The following is a 22,799-nucleotide window of genomic DNA, read 5'->3' on the forward strand; positions in this document are numbered from 1 at the left end:
AGGGGTTACAAGACGTACGTCTTGTTCTGCATTCACTTGCACTCGGACATTAGAGACTTTCTCTCATAAATGTCCGATGAGCCACAACTTTTCTTTCAAAACAAAGCTGCCAACTGGGGTGGCAGCTGGGGTGGCAAGGCCTATTTTGAGGGTAGCAGTTGCCCCCCCATGCCACCCCAGTAGGTGAAACTAGGCTACTAGAGCTCTACAGTACAGATGCAACTAGATGAGCTGTTAATTCTCGCTCTGACTTTTTTTTTTTAAACACACGCATTTTTCACACCCGCATTCCGCGAAGACCCGCCCTACCGTTCCTCTGATTCGCAGACTGTTGGTGGGGGGAAAAAACGCTGACGCTGAATGTGATTGGACCAATGCGTTGACAGAGACACACAGACAGTGGAACAGTCGGACATGCAGAGCGCTGTTTGTTGTTGGACATAGCGGAACATTTTTGACTCGTTGCGTTGTGGCGATGTCTCGCAGATAACACATATGAAAAGTGTAATTTGCTCAGAGTCCAGAGACAGTTGTGGTTCGGTCCGGATCCGGACCGGAGTCCGGACTTTGAGGATGCCTGCTGTAGACTATAGATCAGATACAGTATAACTATGTATGGGGATGTGAGAGCATACTTAAAGGACGTTCAGTCAGAAAGGAATGAATATAATAAGCTGTGTTTCCTATCATATGGAGGTGAGTTTCTGAAGTGTGTCGTCTGTGTGCGGGGGAGGGGCCTAACTCTCTCTCTTTCTCTTTGTGCGGGGGGCGGGGCCTAACTCTCTCTGTGTGCGGGGGGCGGGGCCTAACTCTCTCTCTTTCTCTGTGTGCGGGGGGCGGGGCCTAACTCTCTCTCTGTGTGCGGGGGGCGGCGACTAACTCTCTCTCTTTCTCTGTGTGCGGGGGGCGGGGCCTAACTCTCTCTCTGTGTGCGGGGGGCGGCGACTAACTCTCTCTCTCTGTGCGGGGGGCGGGGCCTAACAGACACGCTGCAGCGGCATGCACACAGATTTTTAAGAGTAATAGTACCGTTAAAAGTAAAGTGTTAAGAGAGTGAAATGTTGCTTTACGAATTTCAACACTTGATGCTGTCCCCTTGATTCCAATTTCAGATTCCTGTATTTGCCTAACTGAATTATTTTAAAGAGAGAAAACATTTTGACTAAAACTGGACTAAAACTATGAAGGATAGAAAGGACTAAAATTAATAACCATTTTCGTCTAAAGACTAAGACTAAATCAAAAACAGCTGCCAAAATGAACACTGCTCAGGTGTTCTCAGTCATCAGAAATGTTCCAATGATCTCATGGTTCTCCTGTTTTCTCCTGTAACATATGAGGAGGTGATGTTTGACAGCATGGACTCTGAGGGGAGTTGATGTTGTTGATCAGTCACACAGAGGCAGAAGCCTCTCCATCGATTACATAGTTCACCTCATCTTCATCTTCATCTTCATCATTCTGCTCCTGTCAGCATGGAACAGAGACATGGTAAAAACACAGAGCAGAGCTGGAAAGTAACTAAGTACATTTACTCAGTTTTCTACTTCAGTACATATTTGAAGGACTTGACTTGACTATCATCAGTTAATGCTACTTTACACTTTAACTGCTCCTTGTTTTGGAGCTTCATGTTGAACTTTTTACTTGTCTACATCCATTCATCTTTATTACACATTCTTGATTTAACATCTTTTATATTCCTGTTTTTTATTTTGTATTTATTTCATTCTTAAATGGAGCAGAAATCTCCATCTATGATGTATTACATGACAAATATAACTAGTTCAGCTACCCAGTAGTATGCAAGTCATTTTAATAAACCATTCATTGCAAATGGAAGTGATACACATTAAAACATCACTTATTATAATCACATATTATATTATTACATTCTGCATCATCACTACTTTCAATGTAGGTATATTTGTATTATTAATCATATTTATATATTAGAGTATTTTTACATTGTAGTATTGCTACTTTTAATGAAGTACAATATCTCAGTACTTCCTTTAGTGCCTTGCTCAAGGGACCCACAGAGATACTTCATTTCAACACAACATGCACACTTTACTCCTTTGTTGAATCTTCTGCCTGTCTTATAATCACAGTTCAATTAAAATAATAAATATAACAAGCTATTATTTTATATTTAAACTCACCAGGTTTTTTGCCATCTGTTTTTTGCCCCCTGAAAAAAACAAACAGACAAACATGTTGACTTCAGCTTCCACGGTTTCCTTTGTCTTTTCTCTTGAATCTATGAACCCTCACCTTTAGCTCTGGTCCAGATGTGGACTGTAACCACGGTGATGATGAGAGCTGCTAACCCCACAGACACCAGGATGAGCCACCACACAGCTGGAGAGAGAGAAGTCCCAAGAGTGAAATATAGAGGTTTTTAGCTGTTCATGTATTTCTTCTGTTCAGTCTCTACCTGCTCCTTCTGGATGTTTGCAGTCTGCTCCTGTTCCTTTGTGGTTTTTAGATGTCCATTCATGGCTTAGTGGTGTTCCAGTTGTTGTAGCATCACCTTAGGAATAAAACAACATCATGCAAAAAAATTTAGTTAAAAAAAAGTTTTATTCATAAACCAAATGACAAAATGATAAAAAACCTCAAATCCCAAAAAGCATTATTTGTGATTAAATGTGTGAGAAGTGATTTGAAACAACTCATTATATTCTAACCTGGTTCCTCAATTAAGAGCTTCTCTTTTTATCAGAACCATCTGTCACATTTTTAAGTGACATGAAAAACAAATGTAAACATCTCACATCACGACATAAAGATGTGACGCATCAGGATGAATGATTTGAAACATCATGTTCTCACCTGAGGACTGAAGAGCAACAGCTGAGGTTCTGTGACCATCAGACACTTTACAAGTAAATCAAGTTAACCTTACCTGAGTTCAAGTTGTTTTTAGCTGCTGTTGTTGCTGTTGTTGTTGTTGTTGTTGTTGTTGTTGTTGTTGTTGTTGTTGTTGGTCGATTAGTTGTTGCTGGTTTTGTGTCCTCACCTAAACAGATGAACAAAACTTCCATAAAATAAACAAATATTGAAGTGATTTGAAACAACTCATTATATTCTAACCTGGTTCCTCAATTTAGAGCTTCTCTTTTTATCAGAACCATCTGTCTCTTCACATTTCCGAAACTCATTCAATCCATGATAAATGATGTGAGATGTTGTAAATGTGTTGTTTCAGTATATTCTAATAACAAGACTGTTAGAAGTGATTTTAAAAAGCTTAACGTGTTCTCACCTGAGGACTGAGCGCTGAAGGGAAACAGATGAACTTCTCCTGTGTTACCATGAGTTACTTCACAAGTAAACAACTCAGACCTTGGTGTGTAACTAAAGAGAGAAGTGTTACATGTCACAGAGGCAGAGCAGAGATACTGTGATGTCTTTATATCTCTGTGATCTTTATCCACATCTCGACCCAGAAGCAGCCACTTCACTGAGAGTCTACAGTCTCCATATGTATTCACAGAGCAGTCTAACGTCACCTCATCATTGTCCTGATGTTCAGTCACTGAAGATGGAGATATTGAGAGAGAAAGACAACAAGAGTAACATTAACTTCATCACTGTAATCATTATTATTGGAATGTTTCAGTATATTGCTCTATAGAGACAGTTTGAAACATCATGATGTAACTCACTGGAAACAACAGACAGATAAACCCGAGAGTATGGACCTTGTTGTTCTCCTGATCTGATCTGTCTGCAGTGGTAAAGACCAGCATCCTCCTCTGTGACCTTCTTTATAACCAGAGAACATTTCTCTGTAACTCTCAGTCTGTCTGATTTAGCTTTGGCTTCTTTGTGAATCTGTCCGTCTTCAAACAGAATCACTCTACTTCCTGAACCAAAGAAGAGCCAGGTAGTTCTCTCACACTTATCCTGATCATCTATCACATCGTCAAAAGGCAAAGTGACTTCATCTCCAGCTCTGACAGTGGGGTAGTAAAGTTTCCCATCTGCAGCTGTTGGGTAAAAATCAGAAATAAATATAGACGTCATGAATGCTGACAGAATAATGATGTATTATATAAAAAGGTAAAGAGTTAGAGTTCTGGTTGATCTGTTTAATGAATCTTTTAAGGACACATTCAAACCAGAGTTAATTACAGATCCACATCACTAACTGAAGTGTTCATAGTGAGTGTGACGATCACTTTAAAGAATATTGCTATGTGGGTTTTAGTGAGCAAGAGTTCACTAAAGTCACCACGTTACAAACACAACTCATCACTCTCAGTTAAAGGAACAGTACGTAGTAAAGTACCGTTAGTGATATTAAAGCTGTTTTATTTCATGTACTTGGTAAATGGTGAATGGACTGTATTTATAAAGAGCTTCATCCAGTCTCTCACCCCCTCAAAGAGCTTTACATACAACAAGTCACCCATTCACACCCAGTTCATACAGAGCAATGTGCCCCTTGCTCACTGAAGGGGTTAGAGACATTTCCCTTTCATCTTTATGCTTTGAATGTTTGTCTTATTACTAAAAGGCTTTAGAGGAAACTCTTAACTATTTATTTTAGTGAGTCACACTACGCTTTAAAAGATGTTAGTTTAAGTCTCACTTATTTGCTGTCAGATGTGACGTGCATCTATATATGCGTTAGGGATGCTCCGATCGCCAATTTTTGGGCTGATCGCCGGAATCAGTATCGGCCGACTCAGTTAATGCTCATTCTCTGGAGCTTCCACAAACAACAACCAACATCATTATTACATTCAGACGAAGCACATTATTCAAGTTTACATTAACTTTGGAGAATAACACGGGAGAGATGAGAGGAAGCACTTTCTGTCTCTCTCTCTCTCTCTCCCCCCCTCTCTCTCTCTCTTTCTCTCTGTCTCTCTCTCTCTTTTTTCCTCTCTTTCTCTCTCTCTCTCTCTCTCTCTCTCTCTCCCCCCCCCCCCCCCCTCTCAATTCAATTCAATTCAATTCAAAGGGGCTTTATTGGCATGAAAGTTAAATCAAACAATGTTGCCAAAGCATCACAATACAAAATAATTAACAACATTAACATACATTCTTAGCGGATGCATGTCAATTTAAATCAACACAACAATTTTTTTAATCAATACAACTATTTTTTAAATCAATAAAAACATTTTCTAAATCCATAAAAGCATTTAAATTAATATTGGGAGTCATGTCGTTACTTTATTGAGAATGTGGCCGTGTAATAAGCGGGATAATTTGCAGCGACTTGTTCCTTATGTTGAAAATAACACCCGTCATGTGTGTGTAGAGGTGTGTGTGGTTAAAACACTTTCATGAAGTGAAGGAATTTCTGCGGCCGTGAGCTGTTATGTGCCATCATGACACGCATGGTGTTCTTTTTTTATATATTATAATGAAGTACGAGCTGTGTGCTCGAGTCTTCCTGCCTGTCGGCTCTGCTCATGGATGTATAATAAGGCTCTGCTGCTCCGAGATGATGGTCTAGCTTCAGCAGCTACATTACCTACGGGTGCGTTCGTTAATATTAACTGTGCGTCCGGAGTCACTGTGGCACAGACTGGACCGCTGGTGAACAGCTGTTAGAACGGGCCGTTCAGGTGTTCAGAGCAGAGCTCCCTGTCGGAGCGGCAGAGCGTGATGTGAACTGAAAAGTTTTTCTGTGGCAATATTATTTAAGGAATCGTTGAGCTAGCTAGCTAGCATACATTGTCACTATCTGCTAACGTTAGCTTTAGCCTTCTATTTCTAATAGTTTTTTTCATAGGCTATAAACAGAGGTGGTATAAGTATATATATATTGTACTTGAGTAAAAGTAGAAGTACTCAGATCTTGTACTTGAGTAAAAGTAGAAGTACTCAGATCTTGTTCTTGAGTAAAAGTAGAAGTACTCAAATCTTGTACTTGAGTAAAAGTAGAAGTACTCAGATCTTGTATTGAGTAAAAGTAGAAGTACTCAGATCTTGTACTTGAGTAAAAGTAGAAGTACTCAGATCTTGTTCTTGAGTAAAAGTAGAAGTACCAGAGTGTAGGAATACTCTGTTACAGTAAAAGTCCTGCATTCAAAATGTTCCTCAAGTGAAAGTAGAAAAGTATTCTCATCAAAATATAGTGAAAGTAGAAACAGTAAAAGTAGTCATTGTGCAGATTGGTCCATTTCAGAATAATAGATATGATATGTTTTATAATGATTGATCATGAAAGTGTTCTCAAAGCTGCTAAAGGTGCAGCTAGTTTGAATGACTTTGTGTACTGCAGGGTAGCTTGTGGATTTACTCGAGGTGGAACTAAAGTCTGATTTAACACTTGATTATATTTCACTTAATTAATCATCATCTGTGAAGTAACTAAAGGTATTAAATACATGCAGTGGAGTCAAAGTACACCATGTACCTCTGAACTGTAGTGGAGTAGAAGAACAAAGTAGCAAAACATTGAAATACTTAAATAAAGTACAAGTATCTCCAAATTGTGCCCAAGTATAGTACTTGTTGAGTTTATGAACTTAGTTACTTTACACCATGTGGCTATAAAGATAAAAAGACTTAAGCCTTGCACAGAGACATGAAAATACATTTTCAAAATGCTCAACAGTGCTGCCAAAATTATAAACTGACTGCTACACAATTTAAAATATATATATTTTTATTAGATGTGACTCTTTGGCGTTTCTGTTATTATTAACACTGCTGCTTTAGTTGTTCTGACTGCTAAAATCCTCTGTTATTCCGTGGGGTGGGGGAGCCGGGGGCTCGGATCCTTGTCACCTTTTTCATACCTGATGAGTTTGCATCCTGATCTTTAAACTCTCTGGTCCCACTCCCCTGGTCACAGCCATCATCTACCGTCCCCCGAAGCCAAACCCCTCCTTTCTCTCCGACCTCTCTGACATTCTCACTGAGCTTTCTGCCATATCCCCATCTGTTCTCCTCTTCTCCTCCCACTTTCTGAAAACCCATCTGAACTTGTGGACTATTATAACAGCACCCTCTCCTTCTGTCTCAATGAACTGGCCCCCACAAAAACTAAAAATGTCTCTTTCATACTCCGCCCCCTGGTATACCCCCGAACTCCGCCAAATGAAATCAAGGAAACGTCAACTTGAACGCCAACACAAGAAAACCACACTAACAGTCCATCTTCAAATCTACAAAGACTATCTCCAACAGTACAGTAATGCACTCAAAGCAGCCCGGTCTAATTACTACTCACAACTCATTCAGTCTGGCTCCAGCAACCCCAAGCGTCTCTTCTCCACCATCAGCAAACTTCTCAAACCCTGTGACAACGCCACCTCGTCCTTCACCACCGAACAGTGCAACTCCTTCCTTTCGTTTTTCCAAACAAAAATCAGCAACATTTACAGCAATCTGACACCCTCATCAGCACCCCCCACCTCCTCTCCTGGCTCCCCCCCCCTTCACCTCACAGCCCTGTCCCACTTCTCCCCTGTGACCCCCATGCAACTGTCCCACTTCATGACTGGAATTAACTCCACCTGCACACTTGACCCAATGCCCTCCAAATGTGTTAAAGAGAGCCTCCCTGCCATGTCCCAGCTCATCGCCACCATCATTAACTCCTCCCTCAGATCTGGATCAGTTCCCCCCTCTCTCAAACTGGCTGCTGTCACACCCATTCTCAAAAGACCTGGACTCACACCTGACATCATGTCAAACTTCCGGCCCATCTCAAATCTCCCTTTTCTGTCAAAAATACTTGAACGTGTCATTGCCTCACAACTAAAATCCCACCTCAGCTCCAATGACCTCTTTGAGCCATTTCAATCCGGTTTCCGATCAAAACACAGCACCGAAACAGCTCTTCTGAAAATCACAAACGACCTCCTCCTCTCCTCTGACTCCGGCAACCTGAACATCCTCATCCTCCTCGACCTCACCGCAGCATTCAACACCATCAACCACACCATCCTGCTGTCCCACCTCGAATCATCACTCAACATCACTGACACTGCACTCTCCTGGCTGAAATCCTACCTCACCGACAGACATCAGTTTATCAACATCAACAACTGCACCTCCTCCACTGCTCCTCTGTCCCAAGGCGTCCCCCAGGGTTCGGTGCTTGGCCCCCTCCTCTTCATCCTTTACATGCTCCCCCTTGGCAAAATAATTTGTCGCCACAACCTTCAATTTCACTGCTACGCCGATGACATCCAACTTTATATCTCAACAAAAACCATCACCCCCACAACACACTCCACTCTCACCAACTGTCTCTCAGAAATAAAAGCATGGATGCAAACAAACTATCTCCAACTGAACAGTGCCAAATCAGACATCATCATCATCGGCCCCCCATCCCGTATCAAAGACACCCAGAATTTCAACTTCACCATTGACAGCCACACTCTATCTCCCCCCCCTCACATCCGCAACCTCGGAGTCATTTTCGACAGTCAGCTCAAATTCAACCACCACATAAATCACATCACCAGGACCGCCTTTTTCCACCTCAAACACACTGCCCGTCTCCGTCCATCACTCTCCTGCTCTGCTGCTGAAATCCTGATTCATGCATTCATCACTTCACGACTCGACTACTGCAATAGCATCCTCTATGCCATGGCATACCATCCAACCTCCTCAATAAACTCCAACATATCCAGAACTCTGCTGCCCGCCTCCTCACCCACACCCGCTCCCGAGACCACATCACTCCCATCCTCCAGAACCTCCACTGGCTCCCCGTCCGTCAAAGAATCCACTTCAAAGTCCTCCTCATAACTTACAAAGCCCTCAACAACCAGGCCCCCCCCTACCTCACAGACCTGCTGCACCACCACACCCCTTCCCCCTACCTCACAGACCTGCTGCACCACCACACCCCTTCCCCCTACCTCACAGACCTGCTGCACCACCAACCCCCCCCCCCCCCTACCTCACAGACCTGCTGCACCACCCAGCCCCCCCCTACCTCACACACCTGCTGCACCACCACACCCCTTCCCGCTGCCTCCGCTCATCAGAAGCCAACCTCCTATCAATCCCCACCTGCACCAATCACCGGACCTGGGGGGGACAGAGCCTTCTCCGTCGCTGCCCCCTCCCTCTGGAACTCACTCCCACAACCCATCAGAGACTGCACCGACCTCACCACCTTCAAAACACTCACCTCTTCCATCTGGCTTTTCATGTGTGATTGTTTTTGTATTATTTGACTTTAACTTTAACTATATATTTATTTGTTGTTCTTCTCTTTTCTTTTCACTCTATCTGTAAAGCGTCTTTGAGCACCTGTAAAAGCGCTAACAAATTAAATCTATTATTATTATCATTATTATTATTATATATAAAGGGTCTAACTCTTAGTGTGTGTGTTGCTCTGCTTCACACACGTTGCATACCACTATTTGATTGTCTTTTTCGGACACCTTCAAATACTGCCAGACCGGTGAAGCCATTTTGGCGAGCTTGTTTAGCCGCAAACAGAGAACAGTGTCATGTATTTTACGTCCGATCGATCGGAACATCCCTAACGTGCATGTCTGTATGTCTATATATGGCATGACGTTGTTTCACACCTGAGGGTGTGATTAGACAGGAAGCGGTAGAGTCTTTTGACCGTGTTCTTTTTGTTCTTTTTTGATACGGAGAACTTTGAGTTACTTTGAAGCGAGGAAGTTTGTCTTCATGTTTGTATGCAGCCTTGATCAAAGAATAAACCTGATGTGATCCAACGCTACAACGATCTCTGCAAAGTTAGTTATGAAGCAAAGAGAGGCGCGTCATAACCCACACCCCGATAGAGGAAAGTGGATATTAAATGTAGAAACAGATTCAAACTCCACGACAGAAGGTATCATTCACACACCGTTCCCCATTGGGAGAGACTTGGGGTTCAGCATCTTGCCCAAGGATACATCGATTTCAATTGAGAGACGCCCTCACTAGCTTTCACTAACAGTCGTAAACAGTGTGTGTTCTCTGCATCCTCACCTGGAAAGTGGAGCAGCAGCATCAGGAATGAAGACATCATGATCCTTCTGAATTCAGACATCGTGCTTCTCTCTCGGTCTCTGGCTCTCGACTGTCAGAGTCTCTCCCCGGCTGCTTCTTTATGTCTCTTCTGAGAACTGAAGGGGAAGTGTTTCTGTGAGGATATGGTTAACCTGGTTAACCTGTGGCTTTACCCTCTGATGCTGAGCAGATAAGGTAAGTGCTTAACTCAACGAGCGTCTAATGAAACTCACTTGAATGGCCTACTTTTAAACACGTGTATTAGCCGGTGTTGTGTTCATGTTGTTTTGAAATAGCTTCATGCTCGACACACTGCAGATTCTTCTGGATGTTTCATCTGACTGAGCTTCATGTTCTGCAGAGATGAGTATTAACAGACTGGTTTGTTGTGGCTTTGCATTCTGTTATTTTGCTTTTGTCGGGACCCCCTTAAAAACTAGATGGTGCATCTCAAGGGGTTTATCCTAATAAATACATTTCTATACAAATAAAGATAAAACTGAGGTCATTGTTTTTGGAGCCAAGGAAGAACTGGAGAAATGTGAAATATAGTCAGAGGTTTTTAGCTGTTCATGTATTTCTTCTGTTCAGTCTCTACCTGCTCCTTCTGGATGTTTGCAGTCTGCTCCTGTTCCAGTTGTTGTAGCATCACCTTCAGGAATAAAACAACATCATGCAGAAAACTGTAGTTAAAAAAATGTTTTATTCATAAACCAAATGAGAAAATGATGTGACGTCAAAACCTCAAATCCCCAAAAGCATTATCTGTGATTAAATGTGTGAGAAGTGATTTGAAACAACTCATTATATTCTAACCTGGTTCCTAAATTAAGAGCTTCTCTTTTTATCAGAACCATCTGTCTCTTCACATTTCAGAAACTCATTCAAATTAAAATTGAACTTCATCACTGTAATAATAATAATTATTATTATAATGTTTCAGTATATTGCTCTATAGAGACAGTTTGAAACACCATGATGTAAATACTCACTGGAAACAACAGACAGAAAAACCAAAGAGTCTGAATCTTCTTGTTCTCCTGATTTGAGCTGTCTGCAGGACTAACGAATAAAGCTCATCTGACTCAACCACGTTCTCAGCTAATTTCTTTGGAAACAAAGAGAGGCGCGTCAAAGCCCACAACCCTGATAGAGGTGGCTATTCAATTGGAGACAAGGATTAAAACGCCACCACAATATATGTTTGATCACTGTTGATTGGCTGGCTTGGGTCACATGGATATGCACGGTGTGTGGGAGAGAGGGTGACACAGGGCCGTTGTACTTTTTGTTGACCGCAAGATTTATGATTGCTTTGATTATTATTATTACAATGTCTACGTCTGATCACGGCGCTTTTTCCATTAAACTACATCACAATTCAACAGAGTTTTGATCTCAGCAAATACTCTTTTTAGCGTGTCATACAATATCAAACAGGCCCGGCCTCAGCCTCTCAGCGACTTTGTTTGTTTCCTGCTGTCGCTATATCCTGTGATAAATGAGAAGTCACTTCCTCATCCATCTCTCCTCTGATGGCTGTGGAGTTCATGTGTGAGATTAGCTTTTAAATCTCTTTTGTCTTTGGTTGTTATAAAAAAGAGTGAAAAAAGTGTAACGTCTAACTTTTGTGTTTGATGCATTTCTTGTGTTTGGTTATTCAGAGAGACGGTAACTGAAGGCCTTCTTCATCAGCAACACAACAGAGGAATGCATGTTAACAACATGGTGGTTCCTCTTTGTATCTCTGCAGATTTATTTTTACTTTTTCTGAGAACTGAAGAATCGTTTCTGTGAGGAAGTGGTTAACAGCAGCAGCAGAGCTCTGAAGGTTTGACCCTCTGATGCCGACCACATAACCATCAGAAAAATCCCTGTGTTCTTCGCCCACACTGAAAAGAGGTGCTGCAGCACAGGCAGTATGAGAACAACAAAGAGCTTTCTGAACATTAGAGCAGGGAGTGTCTTACTACCGTCTGTGAGTAAGTCTTTGTTATTGGGCCTTATGTTGATCCAAACATATACTAAACTTTTCCACTCTGGGTGAGACACAGAGGTGGAACAAGTATTTAGATCTGTTTTTTAGTAAAAGTAGAATTAGTTCATTGTGAACAAAATGTATTTGAAGGTCACCTATTCTGCAAAATCCTCTTCTTCATGTCTCTTCTAGAGAGGCGAAGTCCCTCCCCTTCCGGGGACCTCCCTTATTTCGGATAAAATATGTATTGAAGTCAATGGAGAGAGAAAGATTATCTTTCGATCCCGTTTGAATTGTGCCACGAATTACACATAAGATATTTGTCAATTTAAAAGATAATTTTGCCAGTAAAAAAAAAAAAAGTGTCGTAAAACTGTGAAGTAACACTTTGTTTTGTGTGAAACGCTCAATGAACTACATCTCTGCTCTCGCACAACAACACAGACGTCACCAAGATGGCCGTCACTACTGTCTTGCTAAACAAGGGATTGACTACCCTCACTATCCAACCAATCTCACGGCATTTCGTGTTATAGTCACGACAGTTAATCTATTGATTCGTGTTCACCAACACGATTTCCCCCTTTTCTTCGTGTCTCACAGAACGATTTTAAAAGCAATGTATTTCTATTGGTAGTGTGTTTCGTGCCTGCAGCACGTCTTTTTGTCCGTTCGGGTCTTGGAAGACCGGAAGCTGTGGGGTTCATAAAAACATGTTCTTACTCAATATCAAGCCACGATTATTGTTTTTATTTTAAATCGTATAATGTCGGACTTTTTTTGTCGTGTGTGAGGAAAAGAAATGGGGCTCAGAGCCTCAGAACGCTGAAATCTGTATTTTTTAAATCTTTTTTTCCTTCTAATTTGTTATTCTTTTCTGAATAACACACTGTTATTTACTCACCAATAACACACAATTATCCTTGTTTTTATTTATTTGTTCAATTCCATAATCTCGGGCTTTTTTGGCGTCCGTCAGGAACTGAATTTCAAAATAAAAATAACCGGAAACAGACGTAGGCCTATAAGGGACATTTCGATCATCATTGCGATACACAGCCACTGAACTGATTACCCAAGATCCTCAGCTATGGTTTAAGCTCGCTGATTGGATGTTTTAGCCGCAATGCATGTAGGGATATGGTGTTAATGGGTGAGGGAATGCTCCGGTTTTGGGACAAAATTAACATGGGATCACTCCAGTCATTGTACGTACTTCGTCTCACTGGAATATTAACATCAGATTGAAACATCGACCCAATTTCTCCGGTCAATGAAGGGAGAGTTTTGAAAGTGACAAAACACTGTTTCACATATTTAAAAACACTTAAACAATTAAACAATGTTTACCCAGGATTCAGGCACCTTCCCTGGCTTGTAAAATGCGGTGATGCGCCCTGGAGGTATCAGACTATTTCAAACATGTATACCCAGGATTCAATCACTTTTCCTGGCTTGTAAAGTGCTGTGAAGCAGCCTATCCTCTGGGTGCAGTCTGGGTGGGAGAGCCATGTGCTGCAAGGAGCTCTCTGGGTGCACCCTGTGGGTCTCACACCCCACTTCTCTCTGGCTGCTCTCTCCCTCTATTCACACCGCTTTTCCCCGCCTTTCAAAGACTTATTGCTGGGTAGAAAAGCCATGTGCATCACCCTGGATCTCTGCATATGTGCCTGTGAGTCTGAGACCCTGCTAACAGCAGTTACTCTGCTGTTTTTATCTTCATGTACATTTCATGAGCTAAATGTGGACGAAATTGACCGTTTTCTGTCCATATCACCGTATGTTTATGCAGTCAAATGTACATTTGAATTAAAACAGTTTAATGCACTTTTAACACTCATCTACCCATGATTCAAGCTGCTTTCCTGGGTTGCAAAGTGCTGTGAAGCAGCCTGGTTCTCTGTATATGTGCCTTTGAGTCTGAGACCCTGCTTACAGCAGTGACTCTGCTGCCAGTATTATGAACAGATTGATCAGTTTTAACTCATCTACCCATGATTCAAGCTGCTTTCCTGGGTTGCAAAGTGCTGTGAAGCAGCCTGGTTCTCTGTATATGTGCCTTTGAGTCTGAGACCCTGCTTACAGCAGTGACTCTGCTGCCAGTATTATGAACAGATTGATCAGTTTTAACTCATCTACCCATGATTCAGGCTGCTTTCCTGGGTTACAAAGTGCTGTGAAGCAGCCTGTTCTCTGGGTACAGTCTGAGCCACCTGCTGCTGCGTGGAGCTCTCTGGGTTTCTGTGAGTCTCTCACACCCCGCTTCTCTCTGGGTCCGACCTGCCTCTATTCAAACAGCTCACACAGAAGAGGGGGGGTGATGTGCCCTGGGTCTATGGGTCTGTCTTGGTCTCTGGGTCTCTGTGGGTCTCATACCCTGCTTCTCCGGGGTGCTGGAGAGTCATTTTCAGGCTCCTCTCCACAGTTGTCCCCCTAAAACTGATTTTTAATCATTATTTTTGCATTTAAATGATTTACTTTATCATTAATATGGTTCCCTAACACAATGCACATAGTCTGGAGCTCACTTGGGTCTTGCATATGCTTTAATCAGGCGTTTTAACACTTTTTTTCATGAAAATTATTTTTATTCACTATCATGGGGCTATATAAATCAAATTCCGGGAAATTCGGAGCACAATTGTACCTTTTACTATTTAAATGCATTTGTATTATATATTTATGGGCTATAAAAGGGACATTTCTGGGTGACTTTGTCAGTTTATGGAGCCTAGCCCAAAGATCCTGGAGGTTCCAGGCCAAATTTGGGAGCTCATAGGCGGCCTGCCATGTGCCCCCAACCTTGGAAAGAAGAAAAAAGTAAAGAAAACGGTCAATTATATCTTAAATTAATCAAAAAGGAAGTTTTAAAAAATGGTTGAAAAAATGACTAAGTGCCAACAGAGATGGGGCTCTGAAAAGCTCAACCTGTTGGCGCTTCGGGCCGAAGCCCCGGACACTTTTCCACTTCTCCGTTGCAACTTACAACGGAGAGGGGAAACCAAGCTTCCCCTTCTCTGTCGAAAAAATTCATTCATCCATTTCAGACTACTGTCCGCACAAAATCAGAAACCTGGTTTTTGGAGGAATTCATCCGATACATGTGCACTCTGGCTCGGATACATTTGTTGCCTGGAGACCCCCCAGCCTGGTTCTTACCAAACTTTAAGTTTTTGAACTGGTCTCTGGAGGAATGTTAGGGAGACATGCTGGAGGTCTGTAGTCCGTCCTTTGGTGGTCTTTGAGGGGCTACAGAGAGTTGCTTTTTGCGGTCTCTGTCTTGGAGGTAGCACTATTCGAAAAAACGGCAGAGTGCCAACGGAGAAGCGGAGAGAAGGGGCTCGAAAAAGCTCAACCTGTTGGCGCTTCGGGTCGAAGCCCCGGACACTTTTCCACTTCTCCATTGCAACTTACAACAGAGAGGGGAAACCTCCGTCAAAAAAATTCATTCATCCATTTCAGACTACTGTCTGCACGAAATCGGAAACCCGGTTTTTGAGACTCAGAAAAAAAACGGGTGTCTGATTTCATGGAGGAATGTATCCGCTCCATGTGCACTCTGGCTCGGATACATTTGTTGCCTGGAGACCCCCCAGCCTGGTTATTACCAAACTTTAAGTCTGCAAACTGGTCTCTGGATGAATGTAAGGGGAGTTTGAGGGGACTCTACCCACATTATGAGACACTATTTTCGGATACATTTTCTCACTTTCACCCCTTTTCTATGGATCTCCAAAAAGTGAACTCAGACTTTTTCTGACAGTGGAGGAATGCAAGGGGAGTTGACAGGGGACTCTTGCGGGCTCATGATGCACTATTTTTGGATACTTTTTTTCATTTTCAGCCATTTTCCATGGATGAATTGAAACTTTTTTTTTTAACATTTTGGTCAATTTGACCCAGTTCTGGTAACCACATTGTTATGTGGAGCGCACGGCTGCCCTTAGACCAGCGTTTCTCAGAGTGTGGGGCGCGCCCCACTGGTGGGACGTAGAGATGTGATAGGTGGGTCGCGAATGGACACGATGAACGGAGAGTGTGTTTTCTGCATCCTGCAGGTAATTGTTTTTGGAGCCAAGGAAGAACTGGCAAAATGGGGATCTGCTCAACAGATGAAGCGCTGACTGGACCGGAGGACCAACCAGAAAGCTGACAGGATGTTGAACAGGGGATTTGAAAGGACTATAGCCACCTAGCCAGGTTTTCTAGCCTCTCCTCGATGTGCCATTTTTAAGGTCCTGACACACCAACCCGATTTTGGGAGTCAGAGGCCGTCAGAGGCCGTCGGGCCCTACTCAGGTTGGCGTGTCCCGCCCCGTCGTCTCTTTACGGCAAATTTCCACACCTCCCGCGGCCGATTCGAATCGGTAGACAGTTGGCCAAAGAAATCACTCTGATTGGAAGTGGAAGTGAGGGACCAAAACAAATGATTAAGAAGGCACACACAGACGGCTAATCTTTTTCATTTTCATCTCACCCAGACGCAAGATTTTCTTTTTTCTTTTTACATGTTTTTGATCGACGAGAGAGAGTGAAAATGGAACACAGAGGCTATTTGTTGTTTGTTTATATCACGCAGCCTGTTCTTCTTCTCTCTGTGTAAAGTCTGTCTTCCGGTTGTTGCCTCTTTTGAATGACGAATACACACTACCGCTGCCTGCTGCTAAGGACACTTATTACCACTCGCCGACTGAAGTCTTTGCGGTGTGTTCGTAGGCGGGCGACGTAGCCGACGTAGCAACGTAGCGGACGTAAAAGTCGGGAAGCCTTCGGTACGCGTTCGTTGTTCTCAGGTTGGTGTGTAGCGGCCTTTAGAGCTTCCTCTATGACGCTCTGATGCACTCTCCAAGAACGCTGAAGAGTACGTAAGTCAAATCAAACAGTATCACTCTCTCTCTTGCCTCATACCTGATCCCAGGATATCACCACAGCTCCACTAAATGTGCAACACCTCCCTTGGCTCTGACACAAACTGTATGTTGTTTACAAAGTGAGAGCCAGGGCAAAGAGAGGTTAAACCCAACAAAGCGTTGTGTTGTCAGTGTGTTGGAGATAGAGAGAGAAACACAACTCATTATAACATTGATTACAAGCACTCTTTTTATTTGGATTATATTTCATTAAAGCCGTAGTAAAAAAAGGAGAAACATATTCCATTAGGACTTAAGCTAATTAAAACATCCTAAGACACTGGAGGCATTTCAGCTTTAGGAATACACAGAGTAAAAAGAGAGTATAGTAAATATAATGTATAGAGTATTGATCAGATATATAGAGCATGTGCAGCAGTTACAGCAGGCAGGACAGGTATATATATACTGTAGGTATAAGTACACGCTATGCTAATTATAAGACATTATATGAATCCTTAATTGAAAAACGAGATAAAAGCATTTATTAAAGTTATTAAATCGACAATAGGGTGAATGGTTTCCCCAGAGAACACAATTAACAAAAACATTTGATGGATCATTTTACAATTCAGATATTTTATGAATTCAACCCAAAACTTGTATGTTTGAATATGTGCAGCAGTTACAGTGAGAAGTGAAGGTATAAGGTGTGAGTACAAGTACTGCTAATATTGAGATGTTATCCAGAGACTGTAGACTATAGATCAGATACAGTATAACTATGTATGGGGATGTGAGAGCAAACTTAAAGGACGTTCAGTCAGAAAGGAATGAATATAATAAGCTGTGTTTCCTATCATATGGAGGTGAGTTTCTGAAGTGTGTCGTCTGTGTGTGGGGGAGGGGCCTAACTCTCTCTCTTTCTCTTTGTGCGGGGGGCGGGGCCTAAATCTCTCCCTCTGTGTGCGGGGGGCGGGGCCTAACTCTCTCTCTTTCTCTGTGTGCGGGGGGCGGGGCCTAACTCTCTCTCTGTGTGCGGGGAGCGGCGACTAACTCTCTCTCTCTGTGCGGGGGGCGGGGCCTAAATCTCTCTCTCTGTGTGCGGGGGGCGGGGCCTAACTCTCTCTCTTTCTCTGTGTGCGGGGGGCGGCGACTAACTCTCTCTCTCTGTGCGGGGGGCGGGGCCTAACAGACACGCTGCAGCGGCATGCACACAGATTTTTAAGAGTAATAGTACCGTTAAAAGTAAAGTGTTAAGAGAGTGAAATGTTGCTTTACGAATTTCAACACTTGATGCTGTCCCCTTGATTCCAATTTCAGATTCCTGTATTTGCCGAACTGAATTATTTTAAAGAGAGAAAACATTTTGACTAAAACTGGACTAAAACTATAAAGGATAAAAAGGACTAAAATTAATAACCATTTTCGTCTAAAGACTAAGACTAAATCAAAAACAGCTGCCAAAATGAACACTGCTCAGGTGTTCTCAGTCATCAGAAATGTTCCAATGATCTCATGGTTCTCCTGTTTTCTCCTGTAACATATGAGGAGGTGATGTTTGACAGCATGGACTCTGAGGGGAGTTGATGTTGTTGATCAGTCACACAGAGGCAGAAGCCCCTCCATCGTTTACATAGTTCACCTCATCTTCATCTTCATCTTCATCATTCTGCTCCTGTCAGCATGGAACAGAGACATGGTAAAAACACAGAGCAGAGCTGGAAAGTAACTAAGTACATTTACTCAGTTTTCTACTTCAGTACATATTTGAAGGACTTGACTTGACTATCATCAGTTAATGCTACTTTACACTTTAACTGCTCCTTGTTTTGGAGCTTCATGTTGAACTTTTTACTCGTCTACATCCATTCATCTTTATTACACATTCTTGATTTAACATCTTTTATATTCCTGTTTTTTATTTTGTATTTATTTATTTCATTCTTAAATGGAGCAGAAATCTCCATCTATGATGTATTACATGAAAAATATAACTAGTTCAGCTACCCAGTAGTATGCAAGTCATTTTAATAAACCATTCATTGCAAATGGAAGTGATACACATTAAAACATCACTTATTATAATCACATATTATATTATTACATTCTGCATCATCACTACTTTCAATGTAGGTATATTTGTATTATTAATCATATTTATATATTAGAGTATTTTTACATTGTAGTATTGCTGCTTTTAGTGAAGTACAATATCTCAGTACTTCCTTTAGTGCCTTGCTCAAGGGACCCACAGAGATACTTCATTTCAACACAACATGCACACTTTACTCCTTTGTTGAATCTTCTGCCTGTCTTATAATCACAGTTCAATTAAAATAATAAATATAACAAGCTATTATTTTATATTTAAACTCACCAGGTTTTTTGTAATCCGTTTTTTGCCCCCTGAAAAAAACAAACAGACAAACATGTTGACTTCAGCTTCCACGGTTTCCTTTGTCTTTTCTCTTGAATCTATGAACCCTCACCTTTAGCTCTGGTCCAGATGTGGACTGTAACCACGGTGATGATGAGAGCTGCTAACCCCACAGACACCAGGATGACCCACCACACAGCTGGAGAGAGAGAAGTCCCAAGAGTGAAATATAGAGGTTTTTAGCTGTTAATGTATTTCTTCTGTTCAGTCTCTACCTGCTCCTTCTGGATGTTTGCAGTCTGCTCCTGTTCCTTTGTGGTTTTCAGATGTCCATTCATGAATTGGTGGTGTTCCAGTTGTTGTAGCATCACCTTCAGGAATAAAACAACATCATGCAAAAAAATGTAGTTAACATTTTTTTTATTCATAAACCAAATGAGAAAATGATAAAAAAAACCTCAAATCCCAAAAAGCATTATCTGTGATTAAATGTGTGAGAAGTGATTTAAAACAACTCATTATATTCTAACCTGGTTTCTCAATTTAGAGCTTCTCTTTTTATCAGAACCATCTGTCTCTTCACATTTCAGAAACTCATTCAATCCCTGATAAATGTGAGATGTTGTAAATGTGTTGTTTCAGTATATTCTAATAACAAGACTGTTAGAAGAGATTTTAAAAAGCTTAACATGTTCTCACCTGAGGACTGAGGGCTGAGGGGAAACTGATGAACTTCTCCTGTGTTCATATCAGTTACTTCACAAGTAAACAACTCAGACCTTGATGTGTAACTAAAGAGAGAAGTGTTAAATGTCACAGAGGCAGAGCAGGAAGACTGTGATGTCTTTATATCTCTGTGATCTTTATCCACATCTCGACCCTGAAGCAGCCACTTCACTCTGAGTCTACACCCTCCATATGTATTCACAGAGCAGTCTAACGTCACCTCATCCTTGTCCTGATGTTCAGTCACTGAAGATGGAGATATTGTGAGAGAAAGACAACAAGAGTAACATTAACTTCATCACTGAAATCATTATTATTGTAATGTTTCAGTATATTGCTCTATAGAGACAGTTTGAAACATCATGATGTAAATACTCACTGGAAACAACAGACAGAAGAACATAAGAGTCTTCTCCTTGTTGTTCTCCTGATCTGATCTGTCTGCAGCAGTAAAGACCAGCATCCTCCTCTGTGACCTTCTTTATAACCAGAGAACAATTCTCTGTAACTCTCAGTCTGTCTGATTTAGCTTTGGCTTCTTTGTGAATCTTTCCGTCTTCAAACAGCTTCACTACTGAGCCTCTTGAACCAATGAAGAGCCAGGTAGTATTCTCACACTTATCCTGATCATCTATCACATTGTCACAAGGCAAAGTGACTTCATCTCCAGCTCTGACAATGGGGTAGTAACGTCTCCCATCTGCTGCTGTTGGGGAAAAATCAGAAATAAATATAGACGTCATAAATGCTGACAGAATAATGATGTATTATATAAAAAGGTAGAGAGTTAGAGTTCTGGTTGATCTGTTTAATGAATCTTTTAAGGACACATTCAAACCAGAGTTAATTACAGATCCACATCACTAACTGAAGTGTTCATAGTGAGTGTGACGATCACTTTAAAGAATATTGCTATGTGGGTTTTAGTGAGCAAGAGTTCACTAAAGTCACCACGTTACAAACACAAGTCATCACTCTCAGTTAAAGGAACAGTACGTAGTAAAGTACCGTTGGTGATATTAAAGCTCTTTTATTTCATGTACTTGGTAAATGGTGAATGGACTGTATTTATAAAGAGCTTCATCCAGTCTCTCACCCCCTCAAAGAGCTTTACATACAACAAGTCACCCATTCAGTTCATACAGAGCAATGTGCCCCTTGCTCACTGAAGGGGTTAGAGACATTTCCCTTTCATCATTATGCTTTGAATGTTTGTCTTATTACTAAAAGGCTTTAGAGGAAACTCTTAACTATTTATTTTAGTGAGTCACACTACGCTTTAAAAGATGTTAGTTTAAGTCTCACTTATTTGCTGTCAGATATCACGTGCATGTCTGTATGTCTATATATGGCATGACGTTGGTTCACAGCTGAGGGTGTGATTAGACAGGAAGCGGTAGAGTCTTTTGACCGTGTTCGTTTTGTTCTTTTTTGATACGGAGAACTTTGAGTTACTTTGAAGCGAGGAAGTTTGTCTTCATGTTTGTATGCAGCCTTGATCAAAGAATAAACCTGATGTGATCCAACGCTACAACGATCTCTGCAAAGTTAGTTATGAAGCAAAGAGAGGTGCGTCATAACCCACACCCCGATAGAGGAAAGTGGATATTAAATGTAGAAACAGATTCAAACTCCACGACAGAAGGTATCATTCACACACCGTTCCCCATTGGGAGAGACTTGGGGTTCAGCATCTTGCCCAAGGATACATCGATTTCAATTGAGAGACGCCCTCACTAGCTTTCACTAACAGTCGTAAACAGTGTGTGTTCTCTGCATCCTCACCTGGAAAGTGGAGCAGCAGCATCAGGAATGAAGACATCATGATCCTTCTGAATTCAGACATCGTGCTTCTCTCTCGGTCTCTGGCTCTCGACTGTCAGAGTCTCTCCCCGGCTGCTTCTTTAATAAGAACTCAGTACCGATGATAACAGCATAAGAGACAGAAGAGGGGAAGTTGAATGTGGCAAGATGTTTTCTGGTTCCTCATTTCACCTCCAGTGTTTTTCTTCTGAGAACTGAAGGAGAAGTGTTTCGATGAGAATGAGGTTAACACCAGCAGCTCTGAAGGCATGACACCATATAGAAAACCACAGGCACGTGTTCAGCTGAGCAACAGAGGAATAATTCAGGCCGATATGAGACGGATCAGTTTGAGCTGACATCCAGTCACTGTGGAGGACCGAGCCAAACTTACATTGAGACACAATCTGGAGGTTTATTTAAAGATGGCTGCATTCCCAGGCCCTGTGTGGCTCAACACCAAGTGCAGTATGTGGAAACGATTTGCCACTGTTTCCATCTTTGCTGAATCTGTTCATCTTATTGAAAAATACAGCATGCCCTTGTCCCCCTAGAGCAGCGGTGTCAAACTAAAGGCCCGGGGGCCAAATCCGGCCCACGACTATATTTCATGTGGCCCCATAAGAGCTTGCAAAGATGATAATATGTTTATTATACGGTTGAATGCCGCTTTACAGAAGCACGTTGTCCATAAACTACATGTCCCACAATGCATCTCATTTTGTGACGTGCACACTGAAGGGACTTTTACCAATGCAATTATTTGCCCTAGACTTCTGCTTTTCAGACCTAGTTAATGATGACCCTATCCAATAATAATCCAATGCTGAGGCAATAATGTAATATAATACATTATTTTATATATATGATATATTTAAATATGTATTTATATATAGTCTTAAAGTTTTGAACTGGCTTTTAATAATAGTTGAACATAACAGTTTGATATTTGTATGTGTTTTTATATGTTTCTAGTTATTGTGCTTTGATATAGCTCAACATGATTTAAGGGGCGAGCAAAAAAGAAGCACACTAATATTTGTATAAAGTTTAGACACATTAAAGAGGCCCTATTGTGCTTTTGGGGGGT

The 22,799-nt window shown here is 41.7% G+C and overlaps 2 protein-coding genes across 5 annotated transcripts in view; one reads left to right on the top strand and one right to left on the bottom strand.

Moving 5' to 3' along the window:
* Positions 1-954: 954 nt before the first annotated feature.
* Positions 955-21,828, bottom strand: LOC307016398 (uncharacterized protein). Of its 4 annotated transcripts, none has more exons than XM_079645511.1 (7): positions 21,692-21,828; positions 20,286-20,612; positions 19,880-20,152; positions 10,571-10,624; positions 2,278-2,364; positions 2,166-2,194; positions 955-1,467 (listed from the first exon to the last, which is right to left on the bottom strand). In XM_079645511.1, the coding sequence occupies exons 1-7, from the start codon at positions 21,750-21,752 to the stop codon at positions 1,393-1,395; spliced, it is 906 nt and encodes a 301-aa protein (XP_079501637.1). In that variant the 5' UTR covers positions 21,753-21,828; the 3' UTR covers positions 955-1,392. The 4 variants fall into 4 exon arrangements, 3 of the variants coding, with proteins under 3 accessions (XP_079501637.1, XP_079501636.1, XP_079501635.1); XM_079645510.1 differs by lacking the exons at positions 2,278-2,364; positions 10,571-10,624 and adding exons at positions 19,293-19,379; positions 19,456-19,551; XM_079645509.1 differs by lacking the exons at positions 955-1,467; positions 2,166-2,194; positions 2,278-2,364; positions 10,571-10,624 and adding exons at positions 17,025-18,478; positions 19,181-19,209; positions 19,293-19,379; positions 19,456-19,551.
* The window catches only part of cd109 (CD109 molecule), a 44,766-nt gene continuing 32,036 nt past the window's right edge, over positions 10,070-22,799 (top strand). Inside the window, exon 1 of the mRNA XM_079645507.1 lies at positions 10,070-10,167. The gene's annotated coding sequence lies outside the window, so the exon portion shown is untranslated. The remainder of the gene's footprint in view (positions 10,168-22,799) is intronic.

The sequence above is a fragment of the Notothenia rossii genome (assembly GCF_949606895.1).
Source record: "Notothenia rossii genome assembly, chromosome: 8".
Classification (NCBI taxonomy): domain Eukaryota; kingdom Metazoa; phylum Chordata; class Actinopteri; order Perciformes; family Nototheniidae; genus Notothenia; species Notothenia rossii.

Coding starts and splice junctions, on each gene's coding strand:
- LOC307016398 (XM_079645510.1), bottom strand. CDS start 21,752: ATGTCTGAATTCAGAAGGATCATGATGTCTTCATTCCTGATGCTGCTG. Junction 19,552..19,879: donor CCTCAGCCCTCAGTCCTCAG/GTGAGAACATGT, acceptor TTATTCCTGAAG/GTGATGCTACAACAACTGGA. Junction 19,380..19,455: donor CAAACATCCAGAAGGAGCAG/GTAGAGACTGAA, acceptor CTCTCTCTCCAG/CTGTGTGGTGGGTCATCCTG.